We start from the raw sequence: 21,688 nt of genomic DNA, 5'->3' as shown, positions 1-21,688 counted from the left end.
TTCCAGCCTCGAGGATTCCCTGATGCTCCTGTCCCGATGTGCAGGAGCTGCCCTAGCACAGCACAGCCACCCTGGGCACTCCTGCTCTGGCTCCAGGAGCAGCTGCTGCTCCCGTGACTTCCAGCAGCTGCTGAAGTGAAAATTGGGCTCCTGCTGCCTGTTATGCAAAAGCAGTTTCTTAGCAACAAAAGTGATATTCTATGTGAAGGCAACAGGCATCAGTGGGATAATCCACCGTAATTCCAGACAAGACCTAAAACGGGTGGATGGACTGAATAATAATCATGACAGACAGAATAATAATAATGGAAATAATGAAACTAAGCTTATTTTCCTGGGTAGGAGAAACCCAGCTATAAATAAAACACAATGGGAGAAACCCTGTGCCAGTTCTCCGTATAAAGATTAGAGACACTTAAACTCAACTTATGCCCTAAAAATAGGCTCTGGTGAGTAAAGCTTTGCTCATCTAAGCTGAGCTATTTATTATGTGAGCTATTTATTGAGTGTTTTCCCTCACTCCAGGCAGGTATTGTCATTCAGGGATGGAGGAAGCTGGATATAATGTGCTAGGGAGGGAATTGGAGAGAATAATTCTGTGTTCGCTGGTGGGGATGAGGCTTTGCTACCTCCAGGGCAGGAAATTCGTACTTTAGAAAGCACCATCAGACCTGTGCGGGGCCCTGTGGGTCCGTTAGAGCTCAGGACACTATGATTCGGCAAAACCCGCAGTTAAACCAGGTCAGATTAATGCTGTGTAGCCGCTGTGTTTTGAAGTTCAATAACATCAGGACATTTAAGAGAAGGAAAAGTGCTGTGAAAGGAGCTCAGGCTGAGAATCACAGCAAGCCCTGGACAGCGCCTGGGCCGCGCGGGGCGCTCTGGGAAATGTAGTCCCGGCGCTGGCCAGGCGCCGCTAGCGGCGCTACCGGAGGGGGCGACGGGAATACAGCCCCCAGCATGCCCCGCGCGGGTTGGCCGCACGTCCTTCCCGCCTCTCCCCCGCCCGCGTTGCCTTCTGGGAAGCAGAGTGCCCAGGGTGAGGAGCCGGGCGGGCAGCGCCGCGCGCGGGACTACACTTCCCGTCATGCACCGCGCGTCCCGCTCCGCCCCGCGCGGCGCCATTTTGTTCCGCGGCGCAGCCTGAGATGGCGGCCGGGCCCGGGCGGTGAAGGTCCCGCCGCGCTGAGGGCAGGGGGGTCTCGCCGCCCCTCGCCCGCCCCGTGCCGGGGCCGCGCCGCCGCCGCCGGTCCATGGCCTGGAGGCGGCCCCTGGCGCCATGGACCTGCGCACGGCCGTGTACAACGCGGCCCGGGACGGGAAGCTGAAGCTGCTGCAGAAGCTGCTGGGCAGCCGCAGCCGTGAGGAGCTGGAGGCGCTGACCGCGGGGCCCGGCGGCGGGGGAGGCCCCGGGGCCGGCAGCACCCCGCTGCTGATCGCGGCCCGGCACGGGCACCTGGAGGTGGTTGAGTACCTGCTGGATCACTGCGGGGCCCGCGTGGAGGAGGGCGGCTCCGTCAGCTTCGACGGCGAGACCATCGAGGGCGCCCCGCCGCTGTGGGCGGCTTCGGCCGCGGGGCACCTGGGCGTGGTGCGGAGCCTGCTGGACCACGGCGCCTCGGTGAACCAGACCACGCTGACCAACTCCACCCCGCTGCGGGCCGCCTGCTTCGACGGACACCTGGAGATCGTGCGGTACCTGGTGGGCGAGCGCGGGGCCGACCTGGAGGTGGCCAATCGTCACGGCCACACGTGCTTGATGATTTCCTGCTACAAAGGGCACCGGGAGATCGCCCGCTACTTGCTGGAGAAAGGGGCAGATGTGAACCGGCGCAGCGTGAAGGGAAACACGGCCCTGCACGACTGTGCCGAGTCGGGCAGCCTGGAGATCCTGCAGCTCCTGCTCCGCTCCAAGGCGCGCATGGAGAAGGACGGCTATGGGATGACACCTCTGCTCGCCGCCAGCGTCACCGGCCACACCAACATCGTGGAGTATCTCATCCAGGGAGGGCTGCAGCAGGATGAGGCTGCGGGGAGCCAGAGTGGGACCTGTGCCTCAGGTGGGAGCCATCAGAGGGGCTGCAGTGAAGAGGGCTGTGAGGGATGTGGTGCCTCAGCTTCTGGTCAGGATGACATCCCGAGCGTGTTCTGCACTCGAGAGGCAGCTGTGGAAGCGCTGGAGCTGCTGGGTGCCACCTTTGTGGACAAGAAACGAGACCTGCTGGGAGCCCACAAGTACTGGCGGAGGGCGATGGAGCTGCGCTGCGAGGGTGGGAAGTACCTGCCCAAGCCAGAGCCCCGGCAGCTGGTGCTGGCCTACGACTATTCCCGGGAGGTGAGCTCTCTGGAGGAGCTGGAAGCCCTGATCACGGACCCCGACGAGATGCGCATGCAGGCGCTGCTGATCCGGGAGCGCATCCTGGGCCCTTCCCACCCCGACACTTCCTACTACATCCGATACCGCGGCGCCGTCTACGCTGACTCCGGCAACTTCGAGCGCTGCATTAACCTGTGGAAGTACGCCCTGGACATGCAGCAAGGCAACCTGGAGCCCCTCAGCCCCATGACTGCCAGCAGTTTCCTTTCCTTCGCCGAGCTTTACTCCTATGTGCTCCAGGACCGCTCAAAAGGCACGTTAGCCACCCACCTGGGCTTCTCCGACCTCATCGGGGTGCTGAGCAAAGGGGTCCGGGAGGTGGAGAGGGCCCTGGTGCACGGCAAGGACCCCGTGGCCGACTCGGCGCAGTTCACCAAGACGCTGGCCATCATCCTGCACCTGGTGTTCCTGCTGGAGAAAGTGGAATGCACCCCTGAGCAGGAGCACCAGAAACGCCAGACCATCTACCGCCTGCTCAAGTGCAGCCCCCGCGCCAAGAACGGCTTCACCCTGCTGCACATGGCCGTGGACAAAGACACCACGACCGTGGGCCGTTACCCCGTGGGCAAATTCCCGTCGCTGCACGTGGTGAACTTGCTGCTGGAGTGCGGGGCAGACCCGGACAGCCGGGACTATGACAACAACACCCCTCTGCACGTGGCTGCCCGCAACAACTGCCCGCTGATCATGAGCGCCCTGATGGAGGCCGGGGCGCACATGGACGCCACCAACGCCTTCAAGCAGACGGCCTACGAGCTGCTGGACGAGAAGCTGCTCACCAAGAGCACCATGCAGCCCTTCAACTACATCACCCTCCAGTGCCTTGCTGCCCGCGCCCTGGACAAGCACAAGATTCCTTACAAGGGATTCATCCCCGAGGAGCTGGAAGCCTTCATTGAGCTGCACTAGGGCGTGAGAGCCGATGGTCCCCAGCCTGTCCCACCCCGCCGAGGCTGTGCAGCTGGGGGGCTCGGGCTGGCTGTGCCAAGGTGCCGAGAGCCGTCGCTGTGCTGAGCTTTGTCCCCATCTGTCACCACCCAGCTGCCGTGTCAGGGCAGGGGAGGAGGAGGCTCCAGAGCTCATGGCTGTCCCTCATTGTCACCTTCAGGTACCAGATCTCTCCAGTGCACTGTGTCCACAGAAGGCCACGGCCCCTGCCCTTCCCCGTGCCACCATCTTGTCCTGAGAAGGAAGGAAACGGAGATTCCCTGGGACCTGCTGCCTCTCCCGTTAGTGCTGGATTGACTCAGTGTTCAGCTTTGGAGCAGCTACACATCCCCCACGTGCTCTGGCCCTTCCCACCCCACACACCCAACACACAGAAAGCGAGTGAGGAATAAAATACCCTCCAGCTAATCCCTTCCCCTGCCTCCTGTCAGGTTTGGGACAGCCCATGCCCAGCAGCCGAGGGGCTGTGCTCTGCCCAGGGGTGGCACAGGGCTGGGTGTGCTGAGGTCGGGGTTTGTCTCTCTTGGTTGGCCAAGTAGCAAATGGTGTTAAAAGCCTGAGATTTCCATGATTGTGCATTAAGCTGGGATGTCTTTTCTCTCGTAGAGCCAGGCCCTATCTATGCTGCAAGACTTCTCCAATCGTGTAAGATAGAGGAAGGTCAGTTCTGGTTATACAGTTTCATCCATAGATGTTGTAGTTTATGAATGGGGAGGAAAAACTACTTTAAGAACAAAATCCTGACGTGGTGTTCAGGCCCTTGGCTTGTCCATTCCACACCCATTCACTCCATTCCCAGCATGGGAGTGCTTTAGCTCCAGAGGTCAGCAGGGATTGAGCTGGAAGGGTGAATGTGGACAGTTTGGAGCCAAAACAGCACATTTTGAGCTATTTTTGAAGCTGAGCTCTTGCAAGCCCTTTAGGCCAGGAGGTAGCTGTAGTGTGGAAGTGCTTGGAGGGGATTATGATAGCAAGTGAGTGTTTGTGGTGGGTTTGCACCAGGGTGGGCTGAAGGAAGAAGCAAGAAATGAAAGTTTAAGTTGCCTCCTTGTCCTTCTGAGGTTTTAGTATCACCTGCTTGGGCTCTGTTATTGCCCCATTCTGAAACCTCATGCAGTGGGTTCTTAGCAGCTGGTTTGGGCTTTTGAGTCTTCTTTTTTTGTTGTTTTTTTTTTTTTTCTTTTTTTTTGTAACTTCACTGAGGATGGTGCTACTTCCAAGGTGGAATTTGAAATCTCACCTGGCTGCTGTTTGGGCAAGCTCCTACCTTCGATCAGGATCTGCACACACCTTGTTTTTAACTCTGTAGTCTCAGGGCAGGTTTTTGCCTCCATGAGCAGAACCCTCCGTGGTGGAAAACAAAGAGTTTCCAGCAGTTTGTCCCCGTGCAGGGGGTGATGGGCAGCCTGTGGCTCATTGCTGGCCCTGAGCAGGGTGGGAAGCAGAGCTGAGGGGGAAGCAGCTGCCTTGGAGCTCTGGGAAAGGTCCCACCTGGGAGAGCAGACCCCTGGCCCCACCCTCGCTCTCTGTGCTACTGAAGCTTCTCTACTTGTATTTATCAGCCTCAATAACCAATGCTCTCTGCCCCTCCAAGATATCGTAGATCTGCCAGTACATTTTGCAGTGTTAACTATAACATTTATTTATAAAGCGAGGAGGTTTAACTTGAATTGAGCTGTAAAGTGCAGAGTTAGTTTAGCTGCCTTCTCTTTCTTTTTTTCCTTTTGGCTGAAACCTGAACTAAACTGCAGGAATGGGATTTGTTCCTTTGTGAGCTGATGAGCGCTCTTAACTTTAAATAATAAAACAAAAAATGGCTGCTAGAATGCAAGTGCCTTGGACTTCTTCCTGATAAGCCTCGATTTTTGGGTTGTTTCCCAGGGATGGACACTGTGGGTATGGAACTACGAGGTGTTTGCATGTAACAGTGTGAGAGGATCTGTGTTGGGTTGGATATTACCTTTTGTACACACCTGGGACAGTGGGCACAGCAAGCACAAAGAGGGACACTGTCATCAGTTTGTTTGCAGAAATGCTTGGTCTTCCCCAGGGAGGGTGGATGGGGAAAATATTTGAATGTTTGTCCTTTTGTTAATTGCTTCATCCTTAATTCTTGATGCTTTGCTGAATGTTGGGACATTTGTGCTAAAAATGACGTATAAACTGTAGAGCCTGGTGATGTTCTTCTCCCATCCAGATATTCCTCCTGTGCTGCAGGTGATCTCCAGGTGTGTGGCAGAGCAGCTGGCAGGCAGTGGAGCTGTGATCTTGTGGTCAGGGAGCTGGGGGATCCTGTCAGGTACAGCAGCCCCAAGGAGGAGGATATTCTGTGGGATGGAAAAGGCCTTGCTTTTTATTTTTTTTAACACATAAATAATCTGTAATTACATAGAGGGCCCAGCAATTAAATGTTGATAGTAATTACAGGGTGGGAGAAATCACTGCATGATTTAGGGGTAATTACACTAAACAGGCCTGATTTACTGTAGGTCTGGGCCAGCTCCATGTGGGGAAAACATGGAGTTGTGGGGAGCAGGGCAGTGTTACAGTGATTATTTTGTTAATTATCTTGGACAGAGAGGAGGTTTTTCTCCACTGGGGTGGCTGCAGAGCCTCCTGTACCCCAGACACAGCTTTCCCTCCCCTTTGTGTGATCCAAGCACGCTGGATGTGGCTGTGCTGAGGTTGTTTACAAGCTGGAACAGCTTCCAGTTGACTAATTTTGCATGATGTTTATTTATAGCAGGAGAGGAGCTGGGAAAGGAGGGCTGTGTGTGTGATCCCAAGGGGAGGGACTGTCCTGCACCAACTGCAGGGGGCAGGAATTGCAGTAACACAACACCTCTTCATCAGTGGTGCTGTGGAGGAGAGAAACCAGGAAAATAAAAGGAATTTGAGCACTAGGAGGATTCCAGCCAGCTCTGGAAAGAGTGGATGAGCTGATCCATTGTCACTGGGTCCTGCAGAGTTGAAATCCAAAGTGTTGGAGAGCTGGAAGCCGAGAGCTGGGGGCAGCTCCGAGTCTCCACCAAGGACTTTAATTAGTGCCTGTCTCATCAGGGGGTGTCTGTGGAGCTCTGGACTCTGCTCTGGGAGGGAACAGCCCCATTTCCAGTCTCTGGGTGGCTTCGGGGTGACCTCTGCTGACGGTCAGGAAAATGGCTGTGCCTGGAGCCAGGGAGGAGGAGCGAGGGGTTGGGCTTTGCTCCAGGTGCTCTGCTGGTGTTAAAGCTCAGCAGGTACCAGCCTGCTACATCCCTCGCCCAGGTCCTGCAGAACTACCCTTCCCACTCCCCATTCCTGGCTTTCTCCACCCTCTGTACTACTCAATACTTCTGGGTTTTCACCCCACTTTTTCCTCAAAGGCAGCTGCCCAAAGTGCTTCCTTCAACCCTTAAATCATTTGATCAGTGCCATCTGCCAGCCCCCTGACACACGAAACTGTTTTCAATATATGCCTGACTGCCCCTTTTCTAATTCTACGGGAAAGAACATGGGGAACACAAATAAATAAATTAAAATTTATTTATAAAATCTTCAAGTAGTCTCTGACAGTCAGGAAAATAATTTTCTCAGTTACTTGAAAATAAGCACGAGGAAAAACAGTTCCAGGAGATTACAATGTCTTTTGTCCAACAAAAAATGAAGAATTTTCTTTTGTGCTTCTGGAGAATGGCACACTTGATGCCATTATTAGAGAAATTAGAGATTATTTGAGAAATAATAGTCCCAGTCCCAGCAGAATCATTCTAATCCAGGATTTTAAATTAATTTTGTCTCCAATCTTGGCTGCCCCTGGTCAGACATTGTGCCTGCTTTGCTCCTCACTGTCCCTTGGCCCAGGCTGGGCAGTTTCCACTTGCATCACGTTGTGGTTCCCAATCTGAACCATCCGGGCGTGTTGGATGACGAGGGAGTGGATTCCTCCTGGGCCTGGCAGGATGTTGTAGTGGCCTGGGGGCAGCTGTGCTTGGGAAGGGGGGAGACCCCTGTGAGCAGGCGGGGGGTCCATCGGGGCAGGGGGACACCAGCGCTGGGGTGGTGGCTCTGGTGGCCACAGCCCTGTCGCTGCTGGAGGCACCTGGGGAGGAGAGCCCAGGCTCAGGGCAGCCAAGTGCTGCTGGGCTTGGTTCTGTTCCCAGCGTGCCTGGAGCTTCCTTCTCTGCATCTGCTCCCACAGGGCTTTCTTCTGCCTGATTCTCTTGGGGTCGAAAGTCTTGTGCACAGTCGTGGTGAAGAGAGGAGAGCTCTCGTTCAGGATCACCAGCCCACTGAGCATCATGGGAATCCTGCTGTGCTCCAGGGCGTTGGCCTTGGGTAAAAATGGGATGACTGAGTAGAGCTTGGAGGGGTCCAGGATGGACTGCATCAGAGCAGTGTCTGTCTGGAACAGACACAGGTTGCACGGGAAGTTCTTGGTCAGCAGGAGGATCACGAAGGCAGAGTTCTCCATGGCCTCCTGGAAGCAAAACATGTGGCTGCGGCCAGCAATGAAGAAATCCTCACTGAGTGTGGCACCGTTGGACACCCCCATGCTCTCCAGCAGGTTCTTCACCCCCTGGGCCACCATCTCATCTTCACTGGCGTGCAGGACAACAAATGTGAAGAACTTGGCACCATCTGGCTCTGATGGATCCACAGTCGGGAGAGGAGGAGGAGGCCAGGCTGGAGAGGAGGATGAATGCAGGGGAGGGGGATAGGATAGATTGGAATGAGATTCCTGAAGAGGAGGAAGAGTTGAGGCGAAGGAATAGGTAGGAGGAGGAAGGGAACAGGTTGAAATAGAAGCAGGTGCAGAGTTACCAGGAATGCCTGCTGGAATGTAGGAATCCTCTATGGACACGTGGGCAGGAGCAGAATCCACTGCAGCCCTTGGGTCAGGAACACCAGTAGATAATTGCTTTTCATCCTGCTTTTTTCCTGTGTTTTCTCTCGCTGTGTGAGGCTCTGTCACTGTGCTGGACATGTCACTGCTTTGGGCAGGCTCCGAGGGCAGCAGTGTCTCAGGAATGGGGAGTGTGGGGTGACAGGGACTGACCTGCTGAACCTTCTCTGACTGGGGCACTTGAGCAGCTGTGTCCTGCCTGGGGGGACAGCTGGGAGTGCTGGGCCAGCTGGATTCCTGTGGGCTCTGTCTGTCCCCATCGGGGTGTCCAGCATGGCTGGGCTGGAGAACACATTTGGGGACAGAGGGCTGGGTGTGAAAAGCAGCTGTTGGTGATGCACTGATCTCCAAACAGCTGGAGAGGGAGGAGCTCTCCACAGAGCACAAGGTCCGTGGGCCTGAGAGGTCTGAGCTGCCTCTGATCTGCACTGGAGAACTCCTCAGCACGCAGTTGGAGTTGGCTGTGTGGAGAAATCCTGCGTCCTCGTTGGATCTCAGCGTCCCAAACCTGTCCCCTGAGCCCACGCTGGCAGCAGAGCTCTCTTTGTCCTGCTCCTCGGGTGGCATGTTGTTGAGTGTCCCTCGCTGAGTGTCCTTTTTGGCGTGGCAGGCTTTGGTGGCAGCCTGGCAGGCTTTGTCCCTGGCCTCAGGACTGCACAGCTTTTCCTGTGCCAGCACTGTGTACACCTGTGCCAGCAGTGCCACAGCACCTGCATCCAGCTGGGGAGGCTGCAAAGCCTCCCCATCCTCCTGCACTCCTGCAGTGCCCAGCTTGATCTGGTGGACGTACTGGGCTGCCTGGTTATCCCTCAAGGCATCCAAACAAATCCTTGCGTCTGTTTCTTGCCCCAGAGTGAGCAGCACCATGGCTTGCAGTAACTTGCTGCAGGGCCCAGGTATCAAGTGCTTCAGTTTGTGCTTGAGGCTCAGGAGTTTCTCTGGTGGGGCCTGGGACAGAATGCTGAACACATCCTCGAAGCTCGGCTGGAGCTCAGCGCTCTGTGCCATCTCAGCAGCTGCTGGCCTGGACCAGGGACTGAAGCAGGGATGGGAAGAGCATCTTATGGCAAAGGCTTGCTTCCCTGTGGGGCTCTGGGATGCCCTGGTCGCTCTCCTCGTACCACACAAACCCTTTGGTGCTCAGGGGCTCTTCTTGGAACCAGAATTTCTGCTGGCAATCTGTGGGGAGAACAGAGGACAGCATTCAGGGGGTGATGTGGGAGCTGGGGGATTCTCCTGGAGATCCCAAGCTCTCCCTCACACCTCCCCTTTTTTGCATCTGTTCCATGCTTGCAGCTGTGCCAGTGCTCTGTGTGTTATTCCAACTCTGATTAAGCAAAGAGCACATTCTTTGCATTCATTTCGCATTAATTACAACTGCTTTATAATAATTGATGAAATAATGATGTATTGAGGTAAATCCAAGTGTCTCTTCCAGGCAGATGTTTCCAGGGGTCTTGCAGGCTCCGTGCAATGGCAGTGGAGGAATAAAACAGGCTTAGGGGAAACCTTTCCAGCTGATAACCTGTGTTATCAGGGAGGATTCAAAGGGCAGCATATCTTGCCAAAATCCCATCTATCCCTGCCCTCTGGCAGTGGAAGCCATTCCCTGTGTCCTGTCCCTCCATCCCTTGTCCCAAGTCCCTCTCCAGGTCTCCTGGAATCCCTTCAGGCAGTGGAAGGAGCTCTGAGGTGTCCCTGGAGCTTCTCCTCTCCAGGTGAGCACCCCCAGCTCTCCCAGCCTGGCTCCAGAGGGGCTCTGGCACTTGGAGCAGCTCCGTGGCCTCCTCTGGACTCTCCAGCAGCTCCACGTCCTCCTTGTGTTGGGAAACTTTCTATCCCCATCCACAGCTGCTCCCTGAGCTCTGCACTCACCCAAGGCCTCTGATGGGATTTTAATTAAACAGGAGTGTCTGCAGGGGACACTCAGTTCCGGTGGGACACTCTGGTGCTCCGGGCTCTGCCTGAGCTGCTGCAGAAACTTTCCCTATTTAAAGGCAGCCCCAGCCAACGCCCCGAAATAACTCTCAACCGGGGAAAGTTTCTAATTTCAGTTTTCTGCTTTCCTGTCTCGTGAAAATCCTCCAATTGCCCAATTGCCCTCCCTCCCCCGGCCGGGCCAGCCCTGCCCTGTGTCCCCCATGGGCACGGGGGTGACACGGCCGAGCCCGAGGAAGTTGAATGGGGGCAGCGCTCGGGGCGAGCCTAAGCCGGGACCACGGCCGGTACCGGGCAAGGGGGGGGATCAACCGGGAAGGGAAGGGATCAGCCGGGAAGGGAAGGGATCAGCCTACCTGCGGCCGTGCCGGTGCCCGGGGCAGGCGGAAGCGGCTCGGGGCGATGGGCATGGCCGGGGCGGGGCTGGGGCGGGACCGGGAAGAGCCCGGGACAGGGAGAACATAGCCCGGGACAGGGACAGCACAGCCCGGGACAGGGACAGCACAGCCCGGGCTCAGGCACCGCGGCAGCACGGTCCTGTCCCGGGTGAGCCACCCCAAAGGTGACACAGAGCGCTGGGGACAGGCTGGGCAGTGCCACTGGGAAATGCTGGAGTTGGGATGAGCAACGGAAAGGCCGGGCTGCAGGGGTAGCAGAGGGAGCCAGGGGTGAGGAGCAAGAGTGGGACATGGAGAAATGCACCTGGAGCTCAGGAGTACAGGCACAAGTCAGGGGAGCAAAATAAGGTGTTTTTCTGCTTAAAAAAGCATGGGACCTACTAAACACTTTGTTTTTCCTCTTCAGCGAGAGCAGGGAACAAACGCTGGCCAGGGAAGAGAGGTGGTAAAGGCAAGACTTCATCCCAGCTCAGGTAAGAGGAGAACACAACCCTGCTGCAGCTTTAGGTACACACAAACCACACTTCTTTGCAGGTCACGCTTTATTCCAAGGTCTGCTCACCAGCCCTGGCACGGGAACAATGCCAGGACACAAGTTAACAAAATAAGTTACATTAGAAATTACTACAAAGTAGCGTTTGCTGGGAAAGAGCCAGCGCCTTGATTAAAATGCCCCCTAGTTTAATAACAGGGTATCCTAATGCCGTGGCAGAGTAACTCCTGGGAAAATCTGCCTCATTAAGGGCTGTGAAGTGTTTCACACATGGAGCTACAGCTGATCCCTGAAGGCATTCACAGAACTAGGAAAGATGATTAAAGAAAACCCCACCCTGCCAAATGTTTCTCCATGAAGGAAGAAGTGTTTGGTTGATCCGTGAAGAGAAATCTCTTCTTGAGAAGCAGCTCCTTGTCCCCAGCTGTGCCAGATGTGCTGCAGGGCTGAGCTGCCCCGGAAGCACAACCAGCACAAAGGAAGTTGTGTTTGGAACTTGTATTTTTAAATGTGGAGAAGACGGGAGATCATATCAAAGGTCAGGCACAGCATCTTCTCAAGATTTCCACAGCTTGGGCGAATTAAAAACAAATCCAGCATTAAAAACAAGTTGAGGTCACTTCTCTCCCACAGCTTGTCTCAGCAAGAATTAGCCACTCACAACTGCAGCTGGGCTGAGTTAAAAAGCTGAACTGCAGGTCCCCATCTCCCCTTCCAGCACAGCAGTGTGATTCAAAAACAGTAAATCAAGATTCAGAATCTCCCCACCTTGATTGTCAAATCTTACAACTACATCTGACTGTAAACTCAGAGGGCAGAGGCCCTCGTGGCACAAGTGGGCACACAATTAAAAGATCCAGTGCTGTTCTAGCCAAGGAGCCTTGGCCAAAAGAGCTGAGATTTATCAGAGGTCTTCCTCTGGTGCACTGGTTTTTACCTCCTTTGCAGCCAGGGCCATCTCTGTATCTTTCCCTGCCTTGTCCTCCAGCTTCCTTTCTGTCACCTCTAGCTTCTCTGCCTTCTCCTCCAGCTTCTCTAGCACTTCACACCATTTCCCTGAGATCCTCTTGGTTCCCTTTGGCTCTTCAGGTGCCTTTGTCACCTCCTGTGATGGTGGAGCCTTTTCCAACTTGGGTAATTTCCTTTCAGTCCTCATATCGTTCTTGTGCTTTCTGCTGTCCTGTGCCACCTTAGCTATGGCCCTGAAGGGCCCCACAATCCAGCTCAGAGGGGCGTTGTGAGTGACATACTCAAAGAGGACATCGAGGGACCTCCGGGCTTCTGCCACACGGTCCCGGCTCCGCGCCAGGGTGCCTCTGGAGAGGTCCCGGAAGGACACAGCCCTGGAGAAGGAGCTGTGGAGCTTGTGGATGTGCCAAGTGGCCTGATGCACAGTCTCCTGGATGGTGCTGGGGAGGCCGTGGATGCTGAGTTTGAGGCTCTCGTAGGCAGGCTGGAGCTGCTGGGTGATGATCCTCAGCATAGCGAGAGTTCGTGACTCCACCTGCTGGGAGAGACACAGCTCAGTTATGGGCTCTGGGGAGGGCCAGCCACACAGGGCCTGAGCAGATGCACCTTCCAGGGCTACCTCAGGCTGGCAGGCAGTTCTGACTTGGTTTCCTTTGGGTTGGGTTAGGCTCCAGTCCACCCAGAGCTGATGGAGCTTCTTCTGCCCCTCCAGCAGCTTCTGACCAACCTCGTGTTTCACAGATTCAATCTGATGGGAAAAATGAGAGGAAAGGTTGTATTGCATCACATACAAAGAAGTGCTTCCCTGCCAGGGAAGGATCCAAGGTGACATGGAGCTGGTGTGGGATGGAGGAAGAGGTTCCAGCTGGATAGCCGGAAGGGCTACAGGCAGGAGGAAGAAAGGCAAAGCATGTTGGTACCAGTTTTATTGCCAGCTGCAGTCGTGAGAGGCTGTCCTGGGAGCGATGCCTGATGCCCTGCAGCTTGGCCAGGGAGAGCTGGTAGGCTCGGTGCCGAACCCTGCCTGGCAGGGAGCCCAGGCGCACAAAGTAACTCTGCTGCTGCTTCTGCTCCTCCACGGAGGCCACGCCAAAGCCCTGCACCGTGGCAGCCAGGTTACCTGGGGGAAACAAGAACAGAGCTGCAGCTGGGCTCCACTGCCAGCTGGGAGGGGTGGAATTTCCATGTATCACCCATTGGAAAACATGAAGGCTGAAGCTTGCTGAGGGAGCAGAGGGTTTGTAGTTTCTCAGGTGTTAAAGGCAGGTTAGTCCCTGCTCAGTCTTCAGATAAGCAGACTTGATGGAGAGGCTGAAGCGTGAACCCACGTGTTTATTTACCTTGAGGCTGATGGGCAAGGACCAGCCAGCAAATGCTTGCACTCTGTCCCATACCATGTGGCAATTTGATGTTGACAGCTAGCCAGCCTGGTGACAAATTCAGAGCTACCTGTGTGCTTCAGAAGCTGACTCTTGCTGTTTCAGGTGCTCTCTACTCACGTGCATCTACAAGCGCCAGGTAAGGAGTTTCTTACCTAGCTCTTCCTCAGTCATGGGGAGGTAATGATCCACCAGATCTTCTGACATTCCCAGGACAGACTCCACACCTCCAGCCACTGCCTGGCTCACTGCCTTGGCTTTGCTTATGCTGTTGGTCACCACTGAGTTGGTCATCTCCACGCCCTCCTGCAGAACCTCCCTGCCCTGCTCCAGGGCTGTGCTGATCTTGCTGCTGATGGTGCCATAGGCAGCATCCAGAGCTGTACTGACCGTAGAGGTGACCACAGATTTGGTCTTCTCAACACTGTCTTGAACAGCCCCTTTGGTCAGGTCCACTGCTTCGGTCACCTTGTTGGCCACCAGGTCCTTGGCCCCCTGGGCAGCCCCCACAGCTGCAGTGATGGTGGAAGCAACAGCAGACTTGGTCTTGTCCACGCTGTCCTCCACCATGTGCTTGGTGACATCCACGGCCTCTGTCACCTTGTTGGCCACCAGCTCCTTGGCCCCCTGGGCAGCCTCCACGGCATTGACAATCGTAGAGGCAACTGCAGACTTGGTCAGGTCAACGCTGTCTTCTACAATGTGTTTGCTGAGGTCCACTGCCTTGGTCACCTTGTCTGTCACCAGCTCCTTGGCCCCTTGGGCAGCCTCCACAGCACTGACAATGGTGGAAGTGACTGCAGACTTGGTCAGGTCAACACTGTCCTCCACCATGTGCTTGGTGACATCCACAGCTTTGGTGACCTTGTCCACAGCATCTGTCACCTTGTTGGTCACCAGGTCCTTGGCTCCCTGGGCAGCCCCAACAGCTGCAGTGATGGTGGAAGTCACAGCAGACTTGGTCCTGTCAACGCTGTCCTCCACGAGGTGCTTACTGAGGTCCACAGCCTCTGTCACCTTGTTGGCCACCAGCTCCTTGGCCCCCTGGGCAGCTTCCACAGCGTTGACAATCGTAGAGGCAACTGCAGACTTGGTCCTGTCAACGCTGTCCTCCACCATGTGCTTGGTGACATCCACAGCCTCTGTCACCTTGTTGGCCACCAGCTCCTTGGCCCCCTGGGCAGCCTCCACAGCACTACTGACAGTGGAGGTGACCACAGACCTGGTCAGCTTGACACTGTCCCCAACCACATTCTTGGTGAGGTCCACAGCTTCAGTGACTTTATCAGCCATGGCTTCCCTGGCCTCGCAGGCAGCGTCCATAGCAGAGGTCACCTTGGTGGTCACCAGCTGCTTGGTGTCTGAGATTACCTACAGCAGGGAGGGGCAGAGAAAGAGATTGTTTTCAGAAATATGATTTCCCTCCCTGAAAAAGCTTTTCCATTGGGTTGGTTGTGCTTGCAGGCTGTGGGAGGGCTGGGCAGGTGAGCACACCTGTGTGGACACTGATGTGTTCACTCCCACACACCGGGCACCTCTCCAGCTTCCCAGCCCACACCACAGCCCTGCTGCTCAGCTTTATTGATTTCCACATATTCTTCTCTATCCACAACAGCTCCATCAAGCCATGGCTTCCCCACGAAAAGCCTTTCCTTACCTTGTCTGCTGGCTGCTGCAGGAAGGGCAAGTTCTCCTCCAGCTGATCCAGACCTTTGCAGGCATATTCATTCACAAGGGCAACTGGAAGAGACAACAGGTATGAGTTTATCCTTCCATTTGGGGATGGTTTTTTGACCCTGCAGTGGCCAGGTCAGGATACACTCCTGAAAACAAGCCCCCCAAAAATAAATCATCATTCTGGGGTGGGATGTCTGTGGGTGTCTTGTTAAAAAGTGAAAAAACCCTAAATTTGGCAGGTTCAAATAGTCTGCATTTTGCCATCCCAGCTTTCTAACTGCAGACTTTAATCCAGCTGCAGTGTAGCATCCACCCTTGGGTAGGGCAAGGGGTTTTGAGGGTTGAAAACTGTTGGGATAAGCCAGACTGAGCTCTGTCCCAGACTGACACTGCTACTGCTAGTGGGGAGGTCTGAACTCGGGAGTGAGAGTGAGCAGAGCAGGGAGTTACTACTTAGTAACCTCCAGAAATCAAACTATCTTTCTCCTGGAAACAGTTTCATTGCCAGGAAGTTCAGTGTCTAGGAGCTGCTGAGTGGGAGGCTCAGTGCTGGGGAAGAAGGTGCTGTGGGAGGTGGGATCACCCTGCAGGCTCATGAATGTCCCCTCCCAGCTGTCCCTCTGTCCCCAGGGTCCCTCCAGCCCTGCACTTACTCTGTGGCTCGAGCTGGCTCAGCAGGGGCTGTGCCCCTCCAACCACACTGCCCATGGCCACAGCAGCCACGGTCTCAGCCATGCTGCAGACACCACTGAGGCAGGGGTGGGACTCCTTGGTGTGGTTGTAGGCAGAGGAGACCAGGTTGAAGGCAGAATTGAGCAAGGGCAGGCTGGTGACTCGATTAACAGCACTCTAAACCCAAGAGAAACAGTGACATTAGAGCCCAGCCTGGGCTGGTGGGTGAACACAGCCATGGGTCTGTCCAGAAAGGTCCAGCAAATCCATCTCCTCATCCTTCTGAAACTCACAGTTGAGTTTATCCAAAGGCCTTCACCAAATGAACAAGCCAGGGTTAAAATTTTGAACTCTGGGCTCATGAATTCTGAGTCACTCTGGTTTCAGCACCAAACCAGATGTGGAAGTAGGACCTGTAGCAGCTCATGTTTCAGAATTACTTGCCTCACTTGACCAGCACTGAAGTCTCTTGAGCAAAACAATTACCTTCTGTATGGAGGGGGTTTTGATTTGACCACAGCTTCACAGGGTTAATCTTTCTGTCCCCCCAGCCTGGTTTTGGGGTGTGGCAGAGCTTTACCAGCACGTGTCAGTGGGTGATTTCACTGCTGTGTGTTGCTGTGACACCTACCACTGTCTGCTGCTCCTCAGCCTTCAGCAGCTCTGGGGTTGGGGTCTTTCCTGAGGCCATACTGAGTTCAGCTGCAGCTGGAAGGAAAAACAAGAGTATCACAGCAGGAGCACAACTTCACTGCCTCCAAAGAAATAAAATCCTACCAAAAGAGGGAGAAAGCAGTGGGCAACAAAGCTGGGATCCATCATTCAGCTGCTCCAGGGAAGGTTCAGGTTAGAAATAGCTGAGAACTATTTTATCTGTCTTGTGTTTTCTCTGTGGGGTGGGATGGCTCTGGCTGGACACCAGGTACTCACCCAAACCACTCCATCACCCCCCTCAGCTGGACAGGGGAGAGAAAATATAACAATATAACCAGTTTGGGAAGGACATGAAAATCCTGTGGAGTTTTCCCTGAGGGATGAGCCAGGTTTCCCAGCTGCAATATTCCATGGCTACCTGGAGAGTTGCCTTCCCATCCTACTGACCAGCAAGGCAGGAAATCTCACTTCCTGTGAAACCAAGGCTCAGGGACATTCTCATGACACAATGGGATTGAAGAAGTGTGAAATGTTGCAATAATCTGAATGTGCACTGAGATCCCCAGTGCAGATCTCAGGCACTATCTGGACTCTCCAGTATTGGTGATAAATCCAGGATTACTCCTGAGCCTTAGTCAGGCACAGCAGAGATTTCAGTGCATTTGTTCTTCACTGCTTTTCTCTCCTTTCACAGTTGATTCCTGTTCTTAGGTTTGCTATGACTTTTTCCAATGGAAAACCCTCAAACCAAAATTCCTCCCAAACTGGATTTCCAAGCCACACACTGCTCCAGGCTCACTGACAGACTCTTCCCAAAAAAACCTGCCATCTGAGTTGTGTCAGAATCCATTGTCTCGTTTCTTGTGCTCTTTGCCTCATGCGAGGTTTTGGTTTTGCTGAGAAACAGGAACAGAGAGATAGGGAGAAGTAGTGAAACCAGCATTTGTGAGTCCTGGACTCCAAAATTGGCCAGGGACATCTCATGAGGTGACTTGGCAAAACACCAGATATTGTTGCATTAACCACTGAATCAGTCAGAATTCAGTGAGGTTTGAGCAGGGCAGGGATGCTGAGCCTACAGCAAAAGCTGTCACAAAGTTGTCACCTCCAGCCTCTCCAGTGAGAAGCTGGGAGCCAATGCTCCTCCCAGTTTATCTGCACAGCAGAAACACCAATCCTCACCAGGCTGGGAGAAGTTGTAAAAAACTGCTCCAAACAAAGCAAGGCTTGAATGTAAAATCTGAGTCCGAAAGTCCACAGGGTTTGCTGTCAGTGGCTGTTCCTCTGGCTTTGCTTTAGGGCAGTTTGTTATTTCTGTGAAGCCAAGCAGGGCTGACTTAGGGGCAAAGCACAGCTCTTTCAACACCATCACAAACAACCCCTTTGCTTGTTTTACTTCTGGACAGGTAGAAAATTGTGGAGTTTGACACTGTGGTGGCCTTGGTGTCAGGGCCAGCAGAGACACTGCAGCAAAAGGAGGAGGGGAGGATTCTCATTAGAATAGTTCAGGAGTAACTCCTTGGCTGATGTAAAAACTGGTGTGAGGTTAGAGTCAACCTCTGAAGTACAGGGATCCCAAGTTAATCATGGATGCAGCTCTGCCAGGCACAACCCTTCAGCACAGTCATGTCAGAACAAGGTTTGCTCTCCTCTGTGTAGGAGAATCCGTGTGTTGCAACACCAGGATTTGCAGTGTGGGCAAATCTCCACAGCATGGTTTTATTTTCTTTTTCCCTGCAAAAGTGCTGAGCAGCCATGATTTTGCTTCAGAGATTGCAGGAAAGCCCAGTGCTTGGCAACTCTGGGTCAGCTGGTTGTGAATCCTTTGGAGAAGGCACAGCCAAGCCAGGATCACTGGGAGTGGAAGTCCCAGCAGGCAGAGGAACAGAAACAGCACCACTTTGTTTTGGTTGTGGTTTGCTGTGGATGAAAGCGATGATCAGATGATTTCACACCATTGCTACATCTGAAATATTAGCTCACTGCTGGAGAAAGCTCTTGAAATTGGTGGTTTCAGAACGATGAAACTTCAGTGCTCTTTTCTAGCACCAAGGTCAAGAGATTTTCTGGGATCAGGAGCTGAACTGTTGGTCGTTGCCCAGTTGGAGTCAGTGAAAGAGCAAAGGCTGGCACCAAACCCACCCAGCTGCTCCCTTTCCCCTGCCACACAGGTTGGTTCTTTAACTGCCCTTGGCTGGGAGGTTTCCCTGCTGAAGGCAGCTCAGCTCCATGAGAACAGGCTGCTCCTGCAGGATCTTCATGTTCAGGAGGTTTTTCTGCCTTCCAAAGGGCTTTTACCTTGGGAGACAGACTGAGCCACAGCCAGCATGGCTGCTTCAGTGCTTTAACTGGCAATTCCTTAATGACCACTGAGGAAAACAAAGCTAAGTTTAGGGCTAATCAGGGCAGAGGAATTCAATTGTGGTTAAAGCACCTATTTACATTCTTTACGAGATTTGCCACTGATACCGAGGTTCCCAAAAATGCAGAATTAGGTCACAGGATGTCTGTGGAGAATGGGCTGCAAACGCTCTGAGAACAGAATTAGTTGCAGGAGGAAGATCAAACGATTCCCAGCTTTGACCTTAGGACAGTAGTTTCAGCAGGGCTGGCAGAGGTGCCCATCTCACCTTTCTGGACAAACCAGCAGCACTAGGAAACCTCAAAGATCAAAGCCACCTTTGAGATGTTTGCAGGGCTTCCCCCTCCCCACACTTCCAGCAGAAATTAACCACCTCCAGTGGTCACCACTGGGGCAGTAACTGCTTGGTACAGAGATATTTTAGGAAAGAGGAGATGAAGTTTTAATTAAAAAAGCTTCTCACTACTTCCCATGTACCAATCTTTCCATGAGGACAGAGCTCTTGGTTTCAGCTGGAAGCTGTAACTTGCAGAGCAAGCAGCTCAAGACATTTCCATCTGGAATTCTCAGCAGAACCAGCTTCAGAAATTGAAATCCTTCTCAGCCATGCACAGCTCCAGGTAGCCACGACCACACTTAAAACCTTGCTAGCCTTGAGAAACACTAATCCAGTTTGCCAGGAGTGCTCCTGAGCAAGAGTTCCCTTGGCACTCAGCTCTTGTGCCTCCACCAAAGGATCATGAGAAACAGCCCCAGGCAGGGCTGGCAGTGCTGTCACAGGAAGGGAATGCCTGGCTGGTCACCTGCATCACCTGTCCCTGGGGTGTCACCTGCATCACCTGTCCCTGGAGCACCCGGGGTGTCCCCACCATCCACAAACACAGCTCTGGGTTGTGCACGTGAAGGTGACTGGAGGGAATCACGTCCTGTGGAACCCCAGCTGAGATTCTCAGCAGACAAGAAGCAGAAAACAGCTTTTTAAACCCCAGACTGCTCAATCACAGATCAGAGATCTGTGGAGTTACCAAGGAGTCATCTCAAAGCTGGGAAGGAGCCTTTAGGGAAGGATTTGAATCCCACAATTGGGATTGGATCGTTTGGGTTGGAAAGGACCCTAAAGATCCCCTAGTTCCATCCCCCAAGCCTCTCAGCTGTTACTCAAGGCAAACGCATCATGACACCAAAAAATGTCACCTTTGGCCTCAAAAAGCAAAGACCTCACACCACAGAAAAGCAGGGGCACAGCACCCAGCTCCTGCTGTCCTGGGTGCTGCAGAGGCCCCATGGCACACACAGACCCCACAGACCCCACACAGACCCCACACAGACCCCACAGACCCCGCACAGACCCCACACAGACCCCACAGACCCCGCACAGACCCCGTACCAGGCACCTCTGAGCTGCAGCTCCTGCAGCCAAGGGCTGTGGGATGGAGCCAAGTCCATCTGCAAGGAGCCCCCTGGAGAAGGAGCCCCTGGGAGAGCAGGGGACAACCCTGGGAGTCACCCCAAACCCCCAGACAAGTCACAGACCCCGAGCTCCCCCACCTTCCCCCCGCCCAGCCCAGCCCAGCCCAGCCTTACCTGCCTCCTCCGCGGCACTGGTGAGACTGGGAGCACTGGGCGTCGCCCCAGTTAAATACCCTGCAGGATGATTGGCAGCTGCCAGATTGAATCAGGGCTCTGTGGGTGCTGGCCTGGCCAATGGGGAGTGGGAGGAGCTGCAGGTGAGTGGGGTGGGGTCACAGGTGAGGGGCTGGGGGTCCCCGGGGCCATGGGGGTGTTGGGAGCTGCTGTTTGTCCCCCCAAGGTTGTCAGGAAGTCCCAGAGTAGCAGGATTTGGGGTTTGTGGTGTGAAACATCACCATCATCATCATCCTGATGTTTTCTTGGCAAAGTTCCTCCTCCCCACATCAGGGCTGCTGTGCCTCCCCAAGCAGTCAGATGTGCTCTCCCACCTCAGCCTGGCCACAGCAAACACCTGATGATGAAACCTTCTGCTCCTGCTGTTTGCTGGGATTTTCAGTTGATTTATATTTTTATCCTTGCAGAGGGCCCAGCAATGCAGGACTCCAGGGAGTTTGGGGCTTTTTAACAGCTATAGCAAATACTGAAAACTCCAGTTAATGCTTTTCTTTTCCATTTGTGCCTTTTCATTTTCAGCTGTCAAAAACTGGTTTGAAAACATCAATTAAGCTTCCTGTTGTCTGTTTGCAAGATCAGCGGGGGAGGAAACTGAGGCACAGGTAAAAATTATCTGAAGTCTTCTAACACTATTAAAGGGATTGAGTCACCTTGTTTTGGGCCACTGGATGCAGGAGACCTTGGCTCTGTTTCTGTGTTGCCATCCAGGCAGAGGGGGCAGGGGCTTTTTGAAAAATGTGCTGTTAAGTTGACAAAAATGTAGACAATTGTCACTCCTCAGCTTTGAGGTTGGAAGGAATCCCCATCGTGATGCTGACTTAGCTGGGAGTGTTGTCTGGAAAGGCCCCTGGAGCTCAGGTACTCCAGGTGAGCTGGGATCTGGCTGAGCCTTGAAACCTCCCTGCATGATGCCCCTTCATGTGGCTGTGGTGGAGCACAGGGGAGTGTGAGTGGCAAGTGATAACCAGTAATTATAATTAACCAGGCAGTGTTTAATATCCAAGGAATGGCTTTGATATTAGGGTAAAATATCAGTGCTCAGAACTACCTGCAGGGTCAGAACGCTGGATTTGGGGGATTGCAGTGTCAGAGCAAAGGTTTGCACAATCATTTCTGTGACCCTTGGTGCTGTATGAAAGACACAAATTTAAATCTGAGATAAAATCAGCACTAAGAGGTTTGGTGGGCGTGGGAAGGGCGTGGGAGGAAGTGGAGAAACACGTTTGGGGAAGGGAGAGGGAGCTGTGCTGTGCTCAGGGCAGGAACTGCAGCCTTGAGCCATGGAGACCTGG

General features: G+C 53.9%; 4 protein-coding genes across 6 annotated transcripts in view; 2 read left to right on the top strand and 2 right to left on the bottom strand.

Annotated features, from left to right (window-relative positions):
- Nucleotides 1–1,117: 1,117 nt before the first annotated feature.
- FEM1A (fem-1 homolog A) lies at nucleotides 1,118–5,151 on the top strand. Its single transcript, XM_085040525.1, has one exon. It carries the CDS (start codon nucleotides 1,280–1,282, stop codon nucleotides 3,284–3,286), a length of 2,007 nt encoding a protein of 668 aa, XP_084896651.1. The 5' UTR covers nucleotides 1,118–1,279; the 3' UTR covers nucleotides 3,287–5,151.
- A 153-nt stretch (nucleotides 5,152–5,304) lies between these two features.
- The window catches only part of UHRF1 (ubiquitin like with PHD and ring finger domains 1), a 33,307-nt gene continuing 16,923 nt past the window's right edge, over nucleotides 5,305–21,688 (top strand). Inside the window, exons 1-4 of one of the 3 annotated variants that reach the window (XM_085040512.1) lie at nucleotides 5,305–5,624; nucleotides 10,953–11,019; nucleotides 15,003–15,143; nucleotides 20,916–20,998. In XM_085040512.1, coding sequence (XP_084896638.1) covers nucleotides 15,015–15,143; nucleotides 20,916–20,998 — 212 coding nt within the window. In that variant the 5' untranslated portion in view covers nucleotides 5,305–5,624; nucleotides 10,953–11,019; nucleotides 15,003–15,014. Of the gene's footprint in view, nucleotides 5,625–10,633; nucleotides 10,711–10,952; nucleotides 11,020–15,002; nucleotides 15,144–20,912; nucleotides 20,999–21,688 lie in introns of those variants that run through there. The other 2 variants (XM_085040511.1, XM_085040515.1) reach the window with 2 other exon arrangements.
- TICAM1 (TIR domain containing adaptor molecule 1) lies at nucleotides 6,833–10,555 on the bottom strand. The gene is made up of 2 exons (XM_085040524.1): nucleotides 10,505–10,555; nucleotides 6,833–9,389 (listed from the first exon to the last, which is right to left on the bottom strand). Exon 2 carries the CDS (start codon nucleotides 9,216–9,218, stop codon nucleotides 7,125–7,127), a length of 2,094 nt encoding a protein of 697 aa, XP_084896650.1. The 5' UTR covers nucleotides 9,219–9,389; nucleotides 10,505–10,555; the 3' UTR covers nucleotides 6,833–7,124.
- Nucleotides 11,071–13,262, bottom strand: LOC146426026 (perilipin-2-like). Its single transcript, XM_085040563.1, has 2 exons — nucleotides 12,929–13,262; nucleotides 11,071–12,756 (listed from the first exon to the last, which is right to left on the bottom strand). Exon 2 carries the CDS (start codon nucleotides 12,520–12,522, stop codon nucleotides 11,944–11,946), a length of 579 nt encoding a protein of 192 aa, XP_084896689.1. The 5' UTR covers nucleotides 12,523–12,756; nucleotides 12,929–13,262; the 3' UTR covers nucleotides 11,071–11,943.

Source organism: Lichenostomus cassidix, chromosome 28 (genome assembly GCF_008360975.1).
Source record: "Lichenostomus cassidix isolate B80296 chromosome 28, HeHo_3.0, whole genome shotgun sequence".
In the NCBI taxonomy this organism is placed as follows: Eukaryota; Metazoa; Chordata; class Aves; order Passeriformes; family Meliphagidae; genus Lichenostomus; species Lichenostomus cassidix.
Note: the sequence above shows the minus strand (reverse complement) of the source record. Positions and strands in the feature narration are given on the sequence as shown.